This window comes from Camelina sativa, chromosome 11 (assembly GCF_030686135.1).
Source record: "Camelina sativa cultivar CO46 ecotype springtype chromosome 11, ASM3068613v1".
In the NCBI taxonomy this organism is placed as follows: domain Eukaryota; kingdom Viridiplantae; phylum Streptophyta; class Magnoliopsida; order Brassicales; family Brassicaceae; genus Camelina; species Camelina sativa.
Window position 1 is genome coordinate 50,591,961 of NC_141890.1, and position 21,448 is coordinate 50,613,408.

The 21,448-nt window shown below is 36.1% G+C and overlaps 2 protein-coding genes and 1 pseudogene across 2 annotated transcripts; 2 read left to right on the forward strand and 1 right to left on the reverse strand.

The window, feature by feature from the left end:
• Positions 1-455: 455 nt before the first annotated feature.
• Positions 456-2,257, reverse strand: LOC104727280 (putative N-acetyltransferase HLS1). The gene is made up of 3 exons (XM_087471825.1): positions 1,846-2,257; positions 1,586-1,746; positions 456-1,377 (listed from the first exon to the last, which is right to left on the reverse strand). The coding sequence occupies exons 1-3, from the start codon at positions 2,008-2,010 to the stop codon at positions 537-539; spliced, it is 1,167 nt and encodes a 388-aa protein (XP_087327951.1). The 5' UTR covers positions 2,011-2,257; the 3' UTR covers positions 456-536.
• Positions 2,258-7,362: 5,105 nt separating this feature from the next.
• LOC104727281 (LOB domain-containing protein 37-like) lies at positions 7,363-8,776 on the forward strand. The gene is made up of 2 exons (XM_010446347.3): positions 7,363-7,878; positions 7,975-8,776. The coding sequence occupies exons 1-2, from the start codon at positions 7,695-7,697 to the stop codon at positions 8,559-8,561; spliced, it is 771 nt and encodes a 256-aa protein (XP_010444649.1). The 5' UTR covers positions 7,363-7,694; the 3' UTR covers positions 8,562-8,776.
• Positions 8,777-13,522: 4,746 nt separating this feature from the next.
• LOC147935647 (uncharacterized) lies at positions 13,523-17,417 on the forward strand (annotated as a pseudogene).
• The last annotated feature ends 4,031 nt before the right edge of the window (positions 17,418-21,448 follow it).

Sequence of the window (21,448 nt, forward strand, 5' to 3'; positions counted from 1 at the left end):
TGACTAAAAAGAAAACATATTCCTTTTTTCTTTTTTTTTTATAAGGACGAACTTATAACAACAAAAACTTGGTTTTGACTTCCTTTGCTAAGGGGTTGGAGATTTACATTCTCGTATTCTACAAGTGGAGATTTTATTCAGTTATCAGTTATCACCAACGACTAATTAGCTTATTTAATTGGTCTTTGAAATGGAAAAGAAAAAACAGAGAAATTACAAGTTGGTTTATAACTTTATATACTTGACTTGAACAGTGATACCATTGATACTAATATTAACACATTTTAAGAATTATGATATGTAGTTATAACAATCTACTCGTACACCAACAATCCGCTATACATTAATAATATGAAACGATATAATTCGAGTTACACTATACGAACGTTGGTTACATATGTTTTGCTAGTTTGTGCTTGTAATCCAATTTATTCGGTATAAAATTTAAAGTGCAATTTTTAAGTATAACACTGAGATTTAGTATTTGGTTTTGTGTTCGGTAGTTACATTCCTCTAAGATATATCTATACAAATTATTATATTTCTCTAGGGTCAACGAAAATAGACAATCCAGGTGGTGACTTGGTCCAATCTTCGCCGTCATATTCATCGTCATCTCGGAGACGTTTCAAACACCACAAATCCTCCGGCGAGAGCACCTTCCAATGAGGAATACCAACTCTGAGCGGCTCACAGCTCGCCACCTCAGCAGCCAAGACGGAGCAACCGCTTTTTCTAGCCAAGTTATGCGCGTGTGAGCAAAGCGACTCCACCATCTCCGCCGCTCGTGGCCCTCCGCCGCCGATACCGTACATGAAGTGCATCGCGAACGACTTGAAAAGATTAGGAAACGACGGGATTTTCAAAAACGGAAACGCACCGTCGAAAACGCGCGTCGTCTTTGCTAATATGCGTTTAAGACGCGACGTTCCTTTGACTTGTAGTCTATACACATCTTTACTGTTCCATATACTTATAACGGCCCAAGACCCGGCCTGGTCAGGGAACGACCCGGGAACATGGTGTTCGCCACGTGGCACGGCCAGGTAAGTGCCGAGACAGAGTTTGTTTGTGAGGATTGAGTTGATGTCTGAAGGGAAAAACTCGGTAGAGGAGAACCGGTTGCGGTAGAGTGACTCGGCGTCGGAGGGAGTGAGCTTGATGATTTTGACACGGCGAGAGATCGTGACTCGGTGGTTAAAGACCGGGTTGACCAGGAAAGCGGGTGTACGGAATTTGGAGTAGCCACTTTTCTCGGTGAAGAGTTTGACCGAAGCTGTGTTGTCGTTTTCAGTTTGCACGTAAGAGTATACGGCGCCGTTTCGTAGAAACCACTCTTCGAGTCTTTGTACTAGTTTCAGTCCAATTCCCATCCTCCTATATTTTTTTAAAATTGATTAGTTAAATTTTTTTAAAAAGTCGTTAATAACTTCTTTTTTTCCCGTTAGGCGTTATGTATCATCAAAATAGTATAGTTTAAGTTGTAAGCATCATATAATTTAAAAAAATAGAAGTGATTGTTCTTTATGTATTTGTTTATGTTATGGTTAATGAATCAATTAAGAAAACACTATTAAACTCGAACCTGTAAAACGGAGAGACTCGGAGGCCGGAGACAAAGGCAAGTTTGGTGGTGCTTATTTCCGGCGAAACGCCGTCTTCTTGACGTAATGCATTGCCACTACGTGTCACCATCTTGATCGTTCCTCTGATCATTCCAACTATCTCATTACCGATCTCGGCTACCTGTTACATGCATTGCCCAAAAACGAGTATAGTTTAGCAAATAGAGCAAATCAAAACAAATTGAGAACATAATAGTATTATTAGTATACAGATACGTACCAGCATGTGGAAAGAAGGACACTGTCGGATCCGGGCAAGCGGGTCACCCATGAGATCGACTAATAAAGATCCGACTTCACAGCTTTCCTCAAGCTCTTCCACTCTCGTTAAGTCTCTCTTAGGATCATACTCTCTAACCACAACTACTTGAAATCCTTTCCCCATGTCCTTAAGTTAAACTTAAGTATTAATATAATAAAACCTTACGGATAACAAAGAAATCAAAACCTAAAAGTTTTTTTTTTTGCCCTTCTTGCAAGTATTGCAGATCGTTCTCTCTTTCACAAAGTGGGTCTTGTCATTAGTCTATTTATAGTTACTATTTTGCTATTGTTCTCCCTGGTTGATTATATATGATAGGCGTTTTATTTAATCATCACTATCTCTCTCCATATTTTAAAAGATGGTTAGTGCTCTTTCTTTGGAGCTCTGTCGATTCTTTTCAATTTCCTTGTGTTATTTAATTCGCATATCTGGTTATATTTTATGTTGATGATCCGGTTAGCTAGGATTCGTGTATAGCTATATATATTTTCCGGGAATATCACGGCGCATATATAAAATATATGGACGGATACAAATATTAATACCCCACGATTCTAACTTCTATCGTATTTTATACTTCTTCCAGATACATGGCACTGCGAGTACTGCGTTACATCCCAAATGTCGTATTTGATAGTTCTTCCAATTACATGGCACTGCGAGTACTGCATTACATGCCAACTTCAAATAAAAATAAAACTTAATATTACATCGATGTATATTTACTATCGTGAATCATTCACATAACGTTTGTAGTTCAACGTTTTACCCATTTGTTATTAATTACCCTTAATCAATTATGCGATATGGATTGTACTTATTCCGATCGAATTTTTTACAAGTGAAAAACACACACACAAAGGAAAGGCAATTGGGAATTTAATACGTTCACAAAATAGAAAATGCGGAAGAAAAAGTCGATCGAAGCGCACAAAAAGAAAAGCTGAAATGACGGCGGAGAAACGTGGTGGGTTTAGGATTAGCTACGATCCCTTTTATCATTTGCTTTAATTTTAGAGATATATATAGAGTCAGCTATATATATAGCCTATATCAATTTGCGAAAATATAAATATAGAGCTCAATGGGAAATATTACATGTATGTATCTACTTTTTAAATTAGGTCATAATGATTGCACAATATCATCACTGCCATCATCACCTCGATCGATATCCTTTCCCTTTCGTAGTCATTTCTATTTTTTATTTATTAAGATGATGGATGACCTTCCGGGAACTCTTCATGTTGCATCCTTTCTTTTTTTTTTTTAGCCAAAAAAAAAAATTACAATCATACTCAATATGCATGATTTGTGGTCTTTTACGCAATTCATGTGTTTCATCACCAAAACTATTTCAGATTCTTGAATCGAAAGAAAAATGTGAGAATAGTTTTGTGCACTTAGCATAACCAAACAGAGTATGAAAACCATACTAAGGTCTTACAAAAAAAAACATACTACATCAGAGTTCTGAAACTACTTTTTCATTGCTCTCTAATAAACTCGAAATGTCAATGTGATAATACCGGACTAATGAAATTTGTTTTTTTATTTATTAAAAATAGATCTACGGAAGAAAATATATATAGCTGTGTAATCGATGAAAAATGCTCGTATCAGCAGGATGTGAGAGTCCCGGAAAAAAAAAAAAGAGACTTCAACCCGTTTCTATCGACTAAGTATAGTAACACGTTTGGAAACATGACATTTCTATATTTACTTGTCCACCACATAGACCCGTTTTTTTTTTAATTGTGCATATGACATTTCTATATTTATTTGACCACATTTATAGTTGATATGTCAACATGCTTAGGTATGCGTTTGTCTGTTCTTTTTATCATTGTTTACATATAGTAAATCTCGCTCGCACAGCTGTGGTCTAGTAGTAAGGGAGAATTGGGGAAATGTTGAAAAAAATTAACCCAGGTTCGATCCACCCTGGAAACAAAAATCACGGTTGTGTGGGAAGTCTGTCAGTTGGGCCTTGGCCCAATTGGTTTACATGGTAGTCAGAAATGCAGGCGGTCTGACTATCCTCTGACATTAGTCGGAAGACATTCCAAATTCGGAACAAACATTGTGGTGGCTCTTCGGGGAGAAGTCCATTTTAAAACATTTCGGTGCATTTCTACCGAGAGTGACCGGGCAATTTACCAATAGGATTTATAAAAAAAAAACATATAGTAAATCCCAAATAACCATATGCGTAATATTATAATCGTATATGTATTTCTTCAACAATGCAAAGTATGATCTGGTTTACATATAAAAATGTCGCTAGAAAAGTATAGTTTCGACTAATTCGGTTGAAAAAAGAACAACCCCGGCATATATATGTATCTCAACCAGCATACTATATATCTGATCATAAAAAATGAAGAGAGCTAGCTAGAAACACTTACGATAGAGAGTAGACTAAAACTAACATGTTATAGTCTCCGGAATTAATAATTAGTACTAAATCGTAGTGGATTAATGGATTTTGTTAATAAAAATTAGAGATAGGTTGGTTGGGTCCGAAGAACAAAGCTGCGGAGTAAGAATCTGCAACGTGGCAAAACAAGAGTTGGTGGTCCTGCAAATTTCTCCTGGAACTAAGGCCGTCGATTTGTTCTCGACGTGGACCCAATTAGAATAAAGACATTAATCTTTCTGGCTTTTAAAATAGTGTTTAAGTCATAATTAAGAGAAATGCGAAGGTGCTTAGCAATCTTCTTTAGTTACCTTATAGTGGAATAATAATCATCTTTCTGCGCTAATCATAATATAACGAACGTGACCAGACGGCTTGCTTTTTTCCACAATATTCTCTCAGCTTTTTCATATTCTTTGGATTGGATTCGTATCTCTTAGTTTCTTCTCTAATCTCCTTACACTTCCTTACATCCAATCAATTCGTTAACTATTATTCACAAGTACAGTCCCTAGGGATATATATATATATATATATATATATATATATTATTATACATTTACATTAAAGTGACATTTTAATCTTTGGTTATAAACCTCCAAATCTCTTTATATCTTTAGTTCTTATTTATCTTTTAAATCTGTTCTTGATTTTACAAACGATATGTTACTTACAATATTCTGTCATATTGACATTTTATATTGGTTTATGCTATCAAGATTTGAAAGCGAACTGAGAAAGGATAGTACCATACGAGAAGATGCTGGATTTATTAAGAGGTTATCATCTTCTTCTTTCTTTTGGCGTCAATTATATATTTATCTTAGAGAACAAAAAGTATATATATATATATATATGAGATATTGAAAGGAAAAAAAATGGATATTTTAAGTTACGTGATTGATTAAAAATCTCGACGCATATTTTTATTATTGTATAGTTAACAAAAAATATTGCATAAAACAACGAAATGTATATATAAAACAAAAAATATTGCATATTTTACTGCTGATATATATATATATATAATTGTGTGTCATGCAACTGCCTCGAACATTACTTTAGAATATTCATGAGTTTAATTATATCCTTGTTTGTTGTCCACATAAAAGAGTTGAAAATGGATTAAGAAATTACTAATTAGAGATAATCATAATCAAATGGGCCTGATTAGTTGTAAACCTCTAGGGAATTTCCTTTTATTTGTAATATAATAAGTTAAAATGCCAAAATTGTACATCACGCTACGTATGTCATGTCTCATTTGCTAAAAGACATGAAATGTCTGCTGATGTATTGAACTTTATGACCTCACTTACTTACTTCTCGAAAATATTTGTATTTTTTAATCTTATTTCTTCCTTATTTTAGGGGTCAAGGCGTCAAGCAGCCTAATATATCTGTATATATAACACATAAATTAAATAACCTGGTCCAAAACACGTATGCCCATACATGATCAATATAAGCATTCTTTGTAGAATATAATTCATTTGAATGCATGTATCTGATTACGGTTTACTAGTTTACCTAACTTATATAAACGGGTATGTGGAAATTTCAGGAGGAAAATGTATGCATTATATTACCATACCTCATTTTAAAAATATTGTTTCAAAAAATTTCGGTTGATAAGATCAGAGTTCGTATTGTAGTTTGAGATCATTTCTAGCATGGATTTATGAGGTAGTGGATGTGTGTTCAGCTTGGAGTTACTTTTTACTTTAAAAAAAAAAAAACCATTTAATTTCCTGCTGTATTTTGGATATCAAACGGCTTCAAAAATACAACGGTTAATGGGTTAGTCTGAAATCCCAGCCCATCGTATATTTAATCATCCTAAAGCCCAAAATACTAAGACTGATCAATAAAATTAATAGGAAAATTTAGTCACCCAAATTCGAGTCCCACATCGTCATCCATACATTTCATTAGGTAGAAAATGTAAATATAAAACGGTTCGGTCCATTGATGAATAAAGAAAAAATTTCCCATTAAGTTAATGGTCTTTGTGATGGGCCTCCTAATTGCTGGGGGTATAAGATGGACGTCACTTAAGCACCAAAATGCAAACGACGACGTTTCATCAGATTGGTATAATCCCAATAAATAGGATTAAGTATGTGGGAAAAAGAAAACGTTGATTGCGTCACCCATGACATCAATGCATGCAAAGGCTCTCTCTTTAGCTGTGTGGAGACTGGAGAGTGACAAAAGAAGAAGAAGACTTAAATTTGCAAAATTAAATATTAAATGATAATACATTGTTGTAGGTGAGGTCTCTTTAGTATGTTATAGGGTCAATAGCTTTTTTTCTTTAAGGGGTCAACTTAGAGGTTAGTCCCCTAAATTATCATATTTTTATCCCATATAGTTTTGTCCTTTTCTAGTTCTTGTAATGTTCTTAATTTAAATTCATATAGACATACATACACGATTGTGTAGAGGTCATGAACTAATTAATAATATCAAGCTAGGTGATTAGTCGGAATTAAGGGGTGGGGGGGGGGGACAAAAACTCGCATCTATCCCTCTTGTATTGCATTGCATGTGACCTTGTAGAGATTTCACATCAAAAGTTGTCATGATTATAGCATTTACCAAATCATTAAGCAAACATGGAAGCAATTATTGACGGCAAAAATCAAACGATTACTACCCTTAATTACCCTAATCTACTAAATAAAGTTGAATGATTAAAGGATTAGAAATCCGTTGAGAAAATGACCCATATATTTTTAACAAATAGGAAGCTCCAATTTTTACTTCAACAGTTGTCATCAATTGCAAGCTGTGGATAATGTCGACGCATCTTTTTCTTTGTTTTTTCGAGATTTTTATAATTATGAAATTGAAAAAAAACTAACGGCAGAGAGAAGACATAACTTTTCGCGGAAACACGGAGCCGCTCGCACCCATCATCTTGGAATCTTTTTACCACTCTCTTTCACAAAACATTACCCAATCATATTTTTTTTCGTAAAAAAATAAAATTGTAGTCATTGATAATTATAGTTTTTAAAATTTAATTGGTGTAAGTGTAAGGTTCTTCTACGGCGGCGAGCCTCACGCACCAATAGGCTTCCCCTTCCCTATGTCTCTTTATTATTTTATTATTCCAAATTAAAAAAAAATTACCAATTGGGAGTATAATATAAAGTTTAAACGTATAAATGTGTGTATATATATAAGTGGTCTTCTCTATCTTCACAAACATTTTTAGTTTCTCTCTCAATTTTCTTTCTTGCTCCCAAAGCTTCTATCAAAATCTTCATTCTCCAGACCCTCAGGAACATTCAGGAGAGACCCACAATTTTAACAACAAAGAGAAAACCAAATTTATTTAAAAGTTTTTTGGAGAATCGAAAAAAAAAAAAAAAAAAAAATGAGCTGCAATGGTTGCCGTGTTCTCCGAAAAGGTTGCAGCGAGAACTGTATCCTCAGACCATGTATTCAATGGATTGAAACCGCCGATGCTCAAGGCCACGCTACCGTCTTCGTCGCTAAATTCTTCGGCCGTGCTGGTCTCATGTCCTTTATCTCCGCCGTACCGGATTCTCAACGTCCTGGTAATTTTAAAATCCTCTCACACTAAACCAGATCTCTCTAAACCGGGTTTTTTAATTTTGTTTTTTCTCATTTGTTTTTTGTTTTTGGCCGTGCAGCTTTGTTTCAGTCTTTGTTATACGAAGCTTGTGGAAGAACAGTGAATCCAGTAAACGGAGCAATCGGAATGTTATGGACTGAAAACTGGAATATTTGCCAAGCCGCGGTTGAAACGGTGCTTCGCGGCGGTTCTTTGAGACCGATCCCGGAGCTTCTCACTCACGGCGGCGGATTCGCTGGGTTTCCATCTCCTACATCTGAAGAAGCATCTGAGATCTGCACTGAGATGTTGAATCTCCAGCAGAATAATAATAATGATTCATCCGATCGTAACATATACCATCACTCTCGGTTCTCCAGCTCTAGATCTAGATCCACCATGGATTCTTCTTCTCCTCCGACGAAACGTAAGCGGGTAACAACATCAGAACAACAACAACAACAACCATCTTCGGAGCTTGATCTATCTCTGTTCCCTAAATCAACAACGCCTTCTTCTACACGGCGGCGATCACTAACACCGTCGATGAACTCGGAGGACTCTGTTACGACCACGACCACGGCGTCGTTTTGTGACAAGGGTGATGTGTTGTACGGAGGCAACGGAGGAGGTGAAACGAGCAAGCTGCTTAACCTTTTTGTTTAATTAATGCAAAAACGGCGTCGTGTTTTTTGTCACTGATTTTAATAGTTTTTAGGGTTTAAAATGTAATTTTACACATTTTCTTCTCTTTTTTTTTCCCCGTGGGTAAAAAAAATATTGGTCCGGCGAATTAACAACGTCGTTTTTGAATTCTCTCGGTTTAGAGGTTTATTAGTATTAATCAATGTAAAACTTTTATTGAGTTCAAAATTTGATCATTTCGATGGTGTGATTTACTTACTTATCTCCCAAATGTCGTCATCATCTAATATGAATGTGTCCGTATATTTTTAACCTTTTACTTTTGGATTTATATAGAACAAACTCGAATTAGTTAAGCATCCAAGAAGCACGATCGATCGCGAGTACTGGCTTAGATATGCAAAACCTATGTTTTTTTTATATGGATATATACTCTCAATGTGAAACTAAAAGAAGAAAAAAAAGAAAAACATATAGAATTTGAATAAAACAATTTCCTAAGGTTATTTCCCAGCCATTAGAATGGGACGATCCTACCACATTATAAAATAAACTAAAAAGAGCAAATACCAAAAACAATTGATATAGTTGGACCGTACATAAATAGTAATACTTAAATGATGTGTGTATAATAATAATAATGACAATAAAGTGGATATAGAATATCTAAAGCATGTGGTTGGACCAAATGGTAGGAGAGGAGGCACACATGTCACGAAGGGAGCCTTTTTTGTGTTAGAGGGCGGCTTTTGGACGACGCTAAGAGCCATTTTTCACCCATGGAAGACCCTAAAACACACTCTCTCTTTTTTCCATACATATCTCTTCGTTTTTTTAATTTAAATACTTTAAACCTTTGGAAACGTCGTTTTTTTTTTCCAATAACCAATCCCATTATTTTGGATCGACCCTCCAATCTAATCGGACGAGCCTATTTTATCAGATACAACAATGTTATATATAACAAGATAAAATAAATAAATACAGTACTCGCAAATAATACATTATTGCGATCACGCATGCACTCTTAAGTTTCTTTGTTATTTTCTTCATACTGATGCTTTTATTTGATTTTCACCGTGTTGTTGTTTGGTTAGGTTATTAATTCTCAGGTTCTTTTGCATGTGATGATTCCTTTTTTCGGTAGATAAGTTTTGTTTTATACTTGTTCTTTTCTGTATAGTATGTACGAAACCGAACTAATTATGTGAAGACAAATGTAAGTTGGCCGAAAATGAAAAAAAAAAAAAAAAAAAAAAACAAGTTATATAAGTTATAGCTCGGCTCTTATAAGATTTATTTGGCATTTTATGATAATGTTTTATATACACTATTTATCATTAAAGGATATTATGACTTGTGACCTACAATTATTCTTCTGCCAACCATCCAATTGCAAACATTAGGCAGTGGTCTACGTCAGCTTTCTTCATTTTAAAATCGATATACTGTTTTCCGAAAACTCTTACATTGACGAGTTCACAGTTTCTTGACTCCACTATCCACAATTTTTTTAATATGACAAAATTCATATATATTATAAATTTAGAGGTCAATATTTATAAATACGCTGATATAAATTTTGAAACAGAACTGTTTTTATATCAGCAAGCTATGAATTTTAAGTATTATATTTTCTTTGTTAATATTACTTCATTTATTTCCTTTTTTTCATTCGGTTGTTTATTCTATTTGGCATTTTATGATATGCTGATTATCTCTACCTTCCCTGATTTGAGGATGTTTAATCTCCACCGATCTTGGGAACGTGATGGATGGATCCCACGTCATTCTCCATCTTTCTATCTGATCCGTCCGTTCTACTTATTTAGTTCCTTCCACCTAATTATCATTTTTTTAAAAAGCAAAGACAATATCCCTTGTAAAAAGGATTTGTAATCTAGAGTGTGACATGACTATTTTGGCGTTTTATTTCTTTATTTTGCAAACTTAACAGCTTATTGTTTTATTAAAATAATGTAATTTACTAAATAAGATCACAAACAAAAATATTATTTTGATTTTATTATCAGGTCCCCAACTTCGTATTATTCAGATTTGCATATAGATAACATATTAAACACTCACAGAAGACTTAATAATAATAGTAAGAGATTTTATCCAGTTTTACACCTAACTCAGTCATATCCAAAGATGAAATCATCAACGACTTGTCTCAAGATTAAGAGATTTCGATATTAAAAAACTTTTAATGTGAAATTGAAGTCAATAATGTTAAACGGATAGGATGACTCTGACTCGTGCTGGATGTAAAAAAGCCGTAGTTGTAATTGGACCCTGGTACTGGTAGGGCCTATTAAAGTCTTTTGTCCTTCACCTTACGTCTCTGAGCCCACTTGCTGCTGACTTAATATTATTTAGCTTTTATCCATTGCATCTATAGGAATAGGATTATGGTTTCTATCCAAATGTTTATCAAATTATCACAATGAATGAACATTTTTTTTCATACAGATTATGTGAGGAAAATTAATTTGAATCAATCTCACAAGTTATCAGAATGGAAAAATAAGTGTTTATAAGACCTAAGAAAGAGACAAATAATTTGATTTAGCTTTGTTTGTGTGCGTTTTTATAATTTTTGTAGGAATTGAATCGTTGAGAAAGATTTTATAAGATGACGTACGATGATTTATAAGACAAAAGCCATGTCATAACTCACAAGTGTCGGTTTTGCCACTAATGAACAGGCAAAAAATAATAAGGGGGTTTTTTACAAAATAAACGATCCTTCGTCGTGGGAGAGTCCAAGAGACATATTGCCTCTTCAACAATTTTATTGGTCGTATCCTTAACTCTTTTCTTTTCCATCTCCTAATCCACGCACTTCGTAGTTGTTTCATTCATACGTCATCCACTACATGTTGTTTTTTTTTTTTAATTAAGAGAAAATAAATCTACTCCCTTGTTTATTGATGCCTTCCACACATGTCGGATCTGATTTAAAGTAATTAATATACGTTTTTAAGGTTTATAATTCCATTGACTTCAGAGTGTGGGTTCTACTGTATGAGTTTTTTTTTTTATAATTTCTCTTAAGTTTTGTCGTGAACTACCAATAACTTGTTCATATACCGGCAAATACAAACATTTCTAATATTAGGTTACGGAATTATCAATCAAAAACTAATTTGGTCTATCTTTTTATTTCTTCTTTCGATAAGGGGAAAAAGCTAATAGAATTCGCAGTTTGCGAGAGAAAAAATATGTATTAGTATTAATTTATTATTTATTTGTATATTGAAACGGCGTCGTTAGTTCACAAATTATTCAAGAGGATCGAGAATGTTCTTTCGAGTAATTAGGGTAATAATTTTGAATGGTAAAATCTATCCAAAGGAAGAGAGGCGTAAAGAATCTGGGGACTTGGGACCAATGTAGATTTGACTACGAGACAATGACCGGACAGTGTTCTAACACGTGAACTTCACGTGACTGTTTCCCGCATCGCCGGAACTTATATATCCAGACTTGGCATCTTTGGGCCTACAAAGGAATTGACAACTTTGACTAATCAATATACATATAGCTTGTATAATACTCGGCAAACTGCGCAACATGGAGGGGGAACATATCTCCCAGGCACGGAACTCAAGAAACAAGGATGCACGCTATTAACCAGATCTCACCCACCCAATCCCACTAATAGAAGCTGGTCCCTGCCTTTATCCGCTGTTTCTTTCCCTCCCCCACCACCATGATCTTCAAGAACTCCCAACCAGATCCAAATTCCCTCTCTCAAACTGAAGATAGTCAGGCAAAACGAAAACTTAAGAATGGGTTCAGTCCCACTTCTAGCCATTGCTAAGTCTCTGCTCCAAGTTCTGTCTAGCTTTTGCTAAGATTCCTGTCTAATTGAAGGTTTTGTAAGTTTATTCTACGATCTATGTATACAAGACTATGAACAAGAACATAAGTTGTTTCATGCCTTGCCTACTAGCTCTCCCGCTTTGCCGTTTTATATCTCTCCAAGATGGCGTCAAAATAGTTTGCTTTATCCGAGACTTCCCTAACGGCGGCCATATCTCCCATTATGGGAAGAACACTACTCTGATCCCAGATCAAGTTTCTCTTATCTTCCACCTCTATGTGACGATCTCCTTGGCGCCGCTGAATCACCTTTTGCCGTCGGAACCACAGGATCTATGTGAACCGACAAACTTTCCGCCATCTCCGACTCAGATCTCCGCTGCCCTTCTCCGCCTTCAACCTTCACTCCATTTCCCCGGAAGTCGTCATCCCTCTCGGCTGAGATTGAGAAGTACATCTCCTCTTTACACTCACCCATCTTCTTTCAACTCCGTGATGGGTATTACAGTCGACATCCTCTCCGCATCCTCCGATAACTTTGACTTCCGACGAGGCAACCTGCCGCCGTCGAGACTTGACTTTGGATCTGTGCAGGATCTCTTGTCTCCGTCTTTTATCGCGGTTCCTTGCCCACACCCATCGTTTTCGCAAGGCGCCATAGGAGCCTCCTCCCAGTCGCGCGTGAGCCTCCTCTCGGTCTCCGGAGACGATGATGTCCGCAGCTGCTCATCAAATTTAGATGTACGTCTAACCCCTAAAAGTTCTAGTTGGTGGACCTGGATTTGGACCTCGAAGTGGGCCTTGATAGATATTCCTTTACTGGGCTTCTATTTTATCTCAAGCTTGTTTGATGTCAATTACGGGCCATTTTCATCTTTCAATTTAGAGAGAGCTTCTCCACCAATTTCCTCCTATATGGAGAGTTTGGAATACAAAATTGTAATAAAGATTCGAACCAAATTAATCCCTTATTGTAAGGAGAGTTTAAATGTTCTTAAATATCCGAAATCCATATCGCGGGAGTCAGAATTGAAATCCCTTGTAAATTCAAGTTATTTCCCTCATAGTGAGGTGGTTCTATTATTAAGGGTCGAGTTCTTGGGAACCAATGTTAGTACGGTGGGGTCTTACTCTCCCTCCGGAAACAAAAAATGAGGACTCTAGCATGGAATTGTCAATGGGCGGGAGCCAAATTGACCCACCGTCGACTGCGCGAGATGTGTCAGAGGGTACTAGTGGTGGCTTAACCTTATTTTATTCGAATGAGTTTCCGGTTAAGTTTTTGTTGCTAGATGACCGGTTAATTGATATCGAAACCATTATTGATGGAAACCGTGTCTACATGACATTTATTTATGGCGACCCTGTTCCTGCTAACCGCGACTATGTGTGGGAAAGGTTAATGCGGATTGGAGTGACCCGATCAGAGCCGTGGTTTATTGTTGGTGATTTCAATAAAATAACCGGGAATCACGAGAAAAGGGGAGGAAAAAAAGATCGGAAGCCTCATTTCTATCTTTCCGTGCTATGATTGATTCATGTGGTTTAATTGATTTTCCCTACCAAGGAAATCAATTTTCATGGATTGGTCAAAGGTCAAATGGTAAGATTCGTTGTCGATTAAATAGAGCCATGGGAAATGAAGAGTGGCATAATATATTTTCCCACACTAATATGGAGTATATGAAGATGTGGGGTTCAGACCATCGTCCCCTCCTTGCATCTATTCTTTCACGTCCAAAAAAGTTTTTGAGAAGGTTTATGTTTGACAAGCGTTGGATAGACAAGCCAGGCCTCAAAGAGGCGGTGATAGATGGATGGGGAGGGGACGACAATTCGGTCGAACGATCCATCTTGAAAAAAATCCAATACTGTAAAAGAGCAATCTCCATATGGAAGAAAAATAATCAAACAAACTCAGAAAAGCTGATTAAGGAACTTCAAGAAAAGATTGATGAGGCATATGGAGATGATCAAGCTTCGTCGGAGACTCTCATCAACCTAAAATGGCGACTATGTGAAGCTTATAGAGAAGAGGAAGCATATTGGCACCAAAAAAGCAGAGAACTGTGGCTTGCAGAAGGAGACCAAAATACAAAATTCTTCCACGCTTCCACAAAACAAAGAAGGGCAAGGAACAAGATCACTGGCATCCTTAACCAACTTGGAGTTTGGATTGATACATAAGAGGGAATAGAAAAAGTTGCGGTAGAGTATTTTGACAATCTCTTTTCATCCTCGAGTGCGAGTGATCCTACATCGGCCATTAAGGATATATTTACATTGGTCACACATGCTATGAATGAGCATCTCACAAAAGAAATCTCAGAAGAGGAGGTTAAACGAGCTTTTTTCTCCCTGAATCCGGGGAAGGCTCCAGGACCGGATGGGATGACTGCTTTGTTCTTCCAAAAATTTTGGAAACCATAAAAGGCGATCTCACTAAGATGGTGAAGAATTTCTTTAGCTCAGGAATTTTTGATGGCAAGCTAAATGAGACAAATATATGTTTAATCCCGAAAGGAGAACGACCTCGTGATATGTCAAGATTTCGCCCTATTAGCTTGTGAAATGTGAGCTATAAGGTCATCTCAACAGTTTTGAGCTTGCGGCGGAGGAAGTTTTTGCCGAAACTTATATCCGAGACCCAATCTGCCTTTGTGTCAGGAAGATTAATCACAGATAATATCCTCATTGCTCAAGAAAATTTCCATGCCCTCCATTCTAATCAGGCCAACCGGAAAAAATTTATGGCAATAAAAACGGACATGAGCAAAGCTTATGATAGGGTGGAATGGAATTTCTTAATAGCTTTGATGGAAAAAATGGGATTTGATCAAAAATGGGTGGGTTGGATAATGCAATGAATTACTTCCGTCTCCTATTGTATTTTGATCAATGGAGATCCCAATGGACGAATTAGGCCAACACGTGGGATTCGTCAGGGGGACCCAATCTCTCCATACCTATTTATACTTTGTATTGAGACCTTAATTGCTCAGATTAGGAACACAGAAAGAGAGGGTAAGATCCAAGGTTTACGTATTTCGAATGCAAGCCCACGTGTCTCCCACTTACTTTTTGCAGACGACAGTTTATTCTTTTGCATAGCCGATCCTCAGCAATGTAAGGAAATTATCGATATAATCCGCTTTTATGGCGAGGCGTCTGGACAAGAAATTAACTTCTCCAAATCTTCCATCATGATTGGAACCGAGGTCCCGTCCCATATACGGCAAGAGATCAAATCTTTGCATTCGTGAGGGATAGACTCCATAAGAAGGTAAACTTATGGACTTCAAAATCTCTATCCAAGGGAGGCAAGGAAGTCCTGATCAAATCAGTGGCGCAAGCAATTCCGACATATGTAATGTCGTGTTTTCTCTTACCAAAAGCTATTTGCTCAAAATTAACTAGCGCGATAGCCAATTTCTGGTGGAGCAATAAAGCAGACAGTAAATGACTACATTGGATATCATGGGAGCAAATGTGTACTCAACTCTCGGAAGGTGGGTTAGGGTTTAGAACACTGGAAGAATTTAATCTTGCCCTTTTGGCAAAGCAATTATGGAGATTGTTGAGATATCCACATTCCCTTCTTAGCCGAGTTCTAAAAGGGAGATACTTTCGATACTGTAGTCCATTAGAGATACAAGTATCAAATCGACCTTCATATGGTTGGAGGAGCATGTTGGCAGCAAAGCATGTTCTTTCATACGGAATTCGTAAGACCATAAGCTCGGGTTTTAATACGTGCATCTGGTCTGAACCATGGATCCCAGATACGCCAGCACGACCACCCCAAAGTTTAACTAATGAGAGAAATCCCTTGATTTGTGTTAACACCTTGATAGATTTTAACACAAAAAAGTGGAAAATCGAACGTCTTCGGGAACTCTTCCCCCCGAAAGATATTACCCTTATTTTGGGATTAAACCGAGCTTGAATGCCTCGAGGGACGGCTATTCTTGGACTCTGACAAAGTCTGGAAATTATACCGTTAAATCTGGATACGAAGCCGCGAGAGCTATCTTTCGCCCTGCTTGCGACCTCCCTTCTCAGGGACCTAGTGTTACGGCACTTAAGGCGCAAGCATGGAAGTTAAAAACATCACGGAAGCTTAAGCATTTCGTGTGGCAATGTGTGACTGGGTGCTTGGCAACATGTCAACGCCTGCATTATCGCCATATTGGTAGAGATAAAGTTTGTCCTAGATGTGGAGCGGAGGAGCAAACTATAAACCATATGCTATTTGAATGCCCCCCAGCACGTCAAGTATGGGCTTTATCGACAATCCCTTCCCATCCTATGGTGTTCCCTTCATGTTCCCTATATAGCAACCTCGATTTTTTATATGGGCGTGGTAAAGACTCTGGTGCAACTGATCAAAACTTGAGAATGTTCCCGTGGATGATGTGGTACATTTGGAAGGCAAGAAACAAGATAGTGTTTGAAAATATCTCTGAATCTCCGCAAGATACACTGGAGAAAGCTATCCAAGAAGAAGAAGTTTGGAGAAGAGCAATTAACAGAGACTTAGCACCAGCGGTAGTAGAAGCATGCATACCTTCGATCCCAATTCCTCAAGAATCTCTTGTATGCTTCATAGATGGATCTTGGCATACAGAGGTGGATAGGAGTGGACATGGCTGGATTGCGTCTATCGGTGATAGAATCCTGCACATGGGGCTAAAAGGATCGCGCAGAAGCTTATTCCCATTACATGCAGAGTTAGATACCCTTATTTGGGCTATGGAGTGCTTACTAGTGTTGGACTTTGATAAAGCTCTTTTTGCTACGGATTGTTCAGATCTCTTAAGGATGACGTCTAATATCGAGGATTGGCCAACATTTTCATCAGAATTGAAGGATTTTATTCATTTTAGAGATAGATTTGCTAATTTTAGCATTAGATATATCCCACGAAAGGATAATATCCGTGCCGATAAACTTGCGAAATGTGCAAGAGCACGAGGTTTCTGTTTTTCCTATGTAAGCTCGTCGGTACCTAATTGGCTCTCTCTCGAAGAGAGTCATCTCCGATAACTTAATATATGGGGTTTGATCGTCAAAAAAAAAAAATATATACATATAGCTTAGCTTGCATATACATACACGCAAGTATTATATACCAATTTGAAAAAAGCACACAGCGTATAATTGTTATATTTGTTATACAATAACTCCATAGTCTCAATTTTATTAGTATAACGAAGCAACGACGGATCCAAATAGAAGTTAGGGGGGGTCAACTGACCTGGATAAAATGTTAAAATAAAGTGTTTTGCATGTAAATTACAAAAGTTTCCGTAGCATAAATGGCCCCATATTATCAAAACCGAAATACTAGCTAGTACTAGATCTATTTAGGCCATTGCTCATATGTTTTACGTCAATTGATTTCGAACTGGCTGGCTGTCATTAACACTCAATGCTTTCTGGGCCCATATCATTTTATTAAGGTCCAATGGTTTTTAGCCCATTAATATCTCTGTCAAAACCCTGTAAATAGAGGAAGCAGGCACTAGCCAATATAGGTCGCTTAAAATCACAATCGAGAGAGCATTAATGCTTTTGTAGATCGAATTTTTTTGCTATTAAATTCTTTTTTTTTTTAATGTGTGTTTTGCTATTAAATTCTATTTTTTGCTATTAAATTCTACTTTTTGAACATGAGAAGGTTAATATGACGATGGTGATATATTGATATGATAATAATCAAAGTTCACCTGGGTGGGGAAATCGTACGTGAAGATGGTGAGACAAAATTCAATTCCTTTAGAGCTGCTTCAATTGAGAAGCATATTTCTGTGACAACCTGATTCTCAAGGGAACAACAAACAAACAAAAATCATTTTTAGAGCGGACTACAATTATTGACAGAAGAATACTTAGGTTCACTCCTAGGGGTGAACCTATTTGTTCACCCCTTCTTCTTTCAGCCAATCAGAATCTTCCATCTAATATTTTATTTAAAAAATAAATCAAAATTAAATTAAAAAGCAAAACAAATTAAGGAAACAAATTCTGTATATTTTTAATTAAAGAAAATTAAATATTGACTTGGTTTAGATTTTTAAAATTAGAATAAAATTATATGTCGGTTTGGGTTTACAAATGAAGTAGTTAGGGTTTAGATTTTACAATTAAAACAAAATTATATGTGGGTTTAGATTTTACAATTAAAACAAAATTATATGTCGGTTTGGGTTTACAAATGAGGTGGCTAGGGTTTAGATTTTACAATTAGAACGAAATTATATGTCGGTTTGGGTTTACAATGAGATGGTTAGGGTTTAGATTTTATAAGTAAAACGAAATTATATGTCGGTTTGGGTTCACAAATGAGATGTTAGGGTTTAGATTTTATAAGTAGAACGAAATTATATGTCGGTTTGGGTTCACAAATGAGATGGTTAGGGTTTAGATTTTACAAGTAGAATCAAATTATATGTCGGTTTGGGTTTATTAAAGAGCGGTTTAAGTTTTTAATTTTATAATAATGCATACAGATTTTATTTCTTTATTTTATAAAGGGTGAATGAAGAGGTTCACCCCTAGGGGTGAACCCAAGTATTGTTCTTATTGACTTGACGTTCAAATGAGTAGTAGAGTCATCTCATTTCAATATTGATAGATGAATTTTAAAAGCAAACCTTTGAAAGAAATTTGGATATGGTCAAGATATCGTCGGCCTCCCTGAAGAATATATGGATATCCATGTAACGTGTTTCCAAAGCACAAAGCATTAAAATAAATCCTGAATATGTTGCATCTCCATCCACATCTGCATTCAAGGGGGTGGCGGTAGTAAGTATTTAAAAGGTTCAGCAGATAAAGACATAGACCAATGTAGAAAATACAAGAAGTACATACTCTTTATCTGAACCAGAAAAATGGTATACCTCCTTGTGATCTGGATTGCTCTGTAGCCTAGTTAATGACACTTTAGGTATAGGTAGATGCATGAGTTACAGGTGCAAGCCCCTAGTCTTAACATTCCAGTCAACCAAAACCTTCAATACAACAACTTCTCATTCAAAATGATGGCACCCTTCACTAAATCAATGGATCTTTGTTACTCCCTCTTCTAAATTCACTTGCCTTGATCTTCTTCTCGGTTATCTTGGTTATACTACGAATCTCAACATCAATCGAACGGTCATAATCTAATTATTGTAGGACATCGAAGATAAGACGAGTCATCAAGACAGAGTGATGATGAGCGATGAGGTAGTAAGACTGTAAGACTGAACTTTGGATTTGATCTGTAGAGAACGAGTAACGAGAGACTCTAAGCGGTTTATGAGGAGAGGCTGAGATCCGACGTTGATAACGGAACGATGGGATCGTTGAGATCAGCGAGAACATTAATTGATTCAATAAACGGAGGCACGGTGATCGTCTTTTCCACTTAAGTCTTCGAAAGATAGATTTGGGTTGTGACGATGATCAATGGATCTTTGTTACTCCCTCTCTATTATAGATGATGTTTTAGGAATTTTACATGAATTAAGAAAAATATTTAATGTTTAGTAATAAATATATTATTTATTTATAATAAAATATTTTATAATTATTAACCAATAGTATTTCATCAAACTTTTAAATTTTTATTTAATGGTTTTTGAAATTTACAATTTTTATGCATTAATTGATTAAAGTATACAGAAAATCATTCTTTATGATACAAGAAAAGATACTAGAAAATTATCATTTATGATACAGAGGGTACTATTTAACCAAAGAAAAAAAAGGAAATTTGTTTATCTAACTAACGGCTAGTTTCCTTTCTTTTTATTATTGGTGTTTCCAAACAGAGAAGGCAAAAAGGACATTGTATCTAACCGTTATCAGATGAGTAGGAGGAATCCGCTGATCTCAGTGAATCAAATACGATTAATGATGGGCCTAGAGAGTCTAATGTGCTGTTTAGTTGAGCCTATCTCAGTATTTTAACCAAAGAAAAAAAAAGGAAATTGGTTTATCTATGTATTATATTTTAAAAGAATAAAAAAAAAAATTCAGTGTCTTTCTTCTTCTTTAAAAAAAAAAAAAAAAAAAAAAAAAAAAAAAAAATTGGTCAAAGCACTTTTTTTTAATTGACTCCTAGCAATATGATGAGCCCTCCAAGACCACCGCTTCATCCAGTTGTACTAAGGGCTGATCACGAATAGCACTTGCCCAACCACAGTGCGCAAAACGAATTGCCTTTTCACACCGGTCTTGTCCATTATTGGCGTATAGAGTTTCTTATTACATAAGTTGGAGTGACCACTAATAGAGCACGTGACTAAGACAAGAATTAGAGTCTTATGGTCGACAATGTTGATAGCTCGTCTCATCAAAACTACCAAACGAATTTTTATAGCCGATCAGATTGACATATTAGACTCTTATGGTCGACAATGTTGTATTTGTCGTGGTGTCTATCTATTTCAACATCGGGTAATGAAACCACACCAAACCCTAAAATGTCCTCTAGTCCCTGTTATCTCAAGGCTATGGAATCCTCCCCCAACATTTGATTTGATGTCCCCACCTAGAAATATATATATTCTTTGGTTTGTTATTTTCTCATTAACATTGTCTTGCACAAGCAAAAATATGATTTGTGCCATTAGGCGTAGTAAAATCACACATAACATTTTTTAATAACTGTAGCAAATATGAATTCTCCTGGTTTAAATATAAGTAAACTTAGTGACAAAACCATGTTTAAGTACTGAGGTTCTCATCTAAGCAAACATTTGTTTGGTGTTTTTTCTCCAATAAATAACTATTCAAACTAGTATAAAGTAACGTATACCTATTTTTGGAACGTACGAGAACTTGGAAGGCGAGACAGAGACCACGTAAGAAAATTACGAACTTTAACGAATGATAGATAATTTTGACCATATATACATAGAGATACCACCATAAATGCAGCAGACTACAATAACCTAAATTGAGCTATTTCAGACATATTTAACGCCTATATGAATTAAGACCCAGAGAAACGAAAACGAAAGCACATGACCAGAGAGCAAAAAGCTGCATCCCTATGGTTTTGTCTCGTTTTGAGGATCAAACGG

Bases quoted from the DNA above. Each gene is read 5' to 3' on its own strand.
- LOC104727280 (XM_087471825.1), bottom strand. From the start codon at position 2,010: ATGGGGAAAGGATTTCAAGTAGTTGTGGTTAGAGAGTATGATCCTAAG. The intron at 1,747-1,845 runs GTACGTATCTGT...TGCATGTAACAG, and splicing joins GTCCTTCTTTCCACATGCTG to GTAGCCGAGATCGGTAATGA. The intron at 1,378-1,585 runs GTTCGAGTTTAA...AAAAAAATATAG, and splicing joins CGAGTCTCTCCGTTTTACAG to GAGGATGGGAATTGGACTGA.
- LOC104727281 (XM_010446347.3), top strand. From the start codon at position 7,695: ATGAGCTGCAATGGTTGCCGTGTTCTCCGAAAAGGTTGCAGCGAGAAC. The intron at 7,879-7,974 runs GTAATTTTAAAA...TTGGCCGTGCAG, and splicing joins ACCGGATTCTCAACGTCCTG to CTTTGTTTCAGTCTTTGTTA.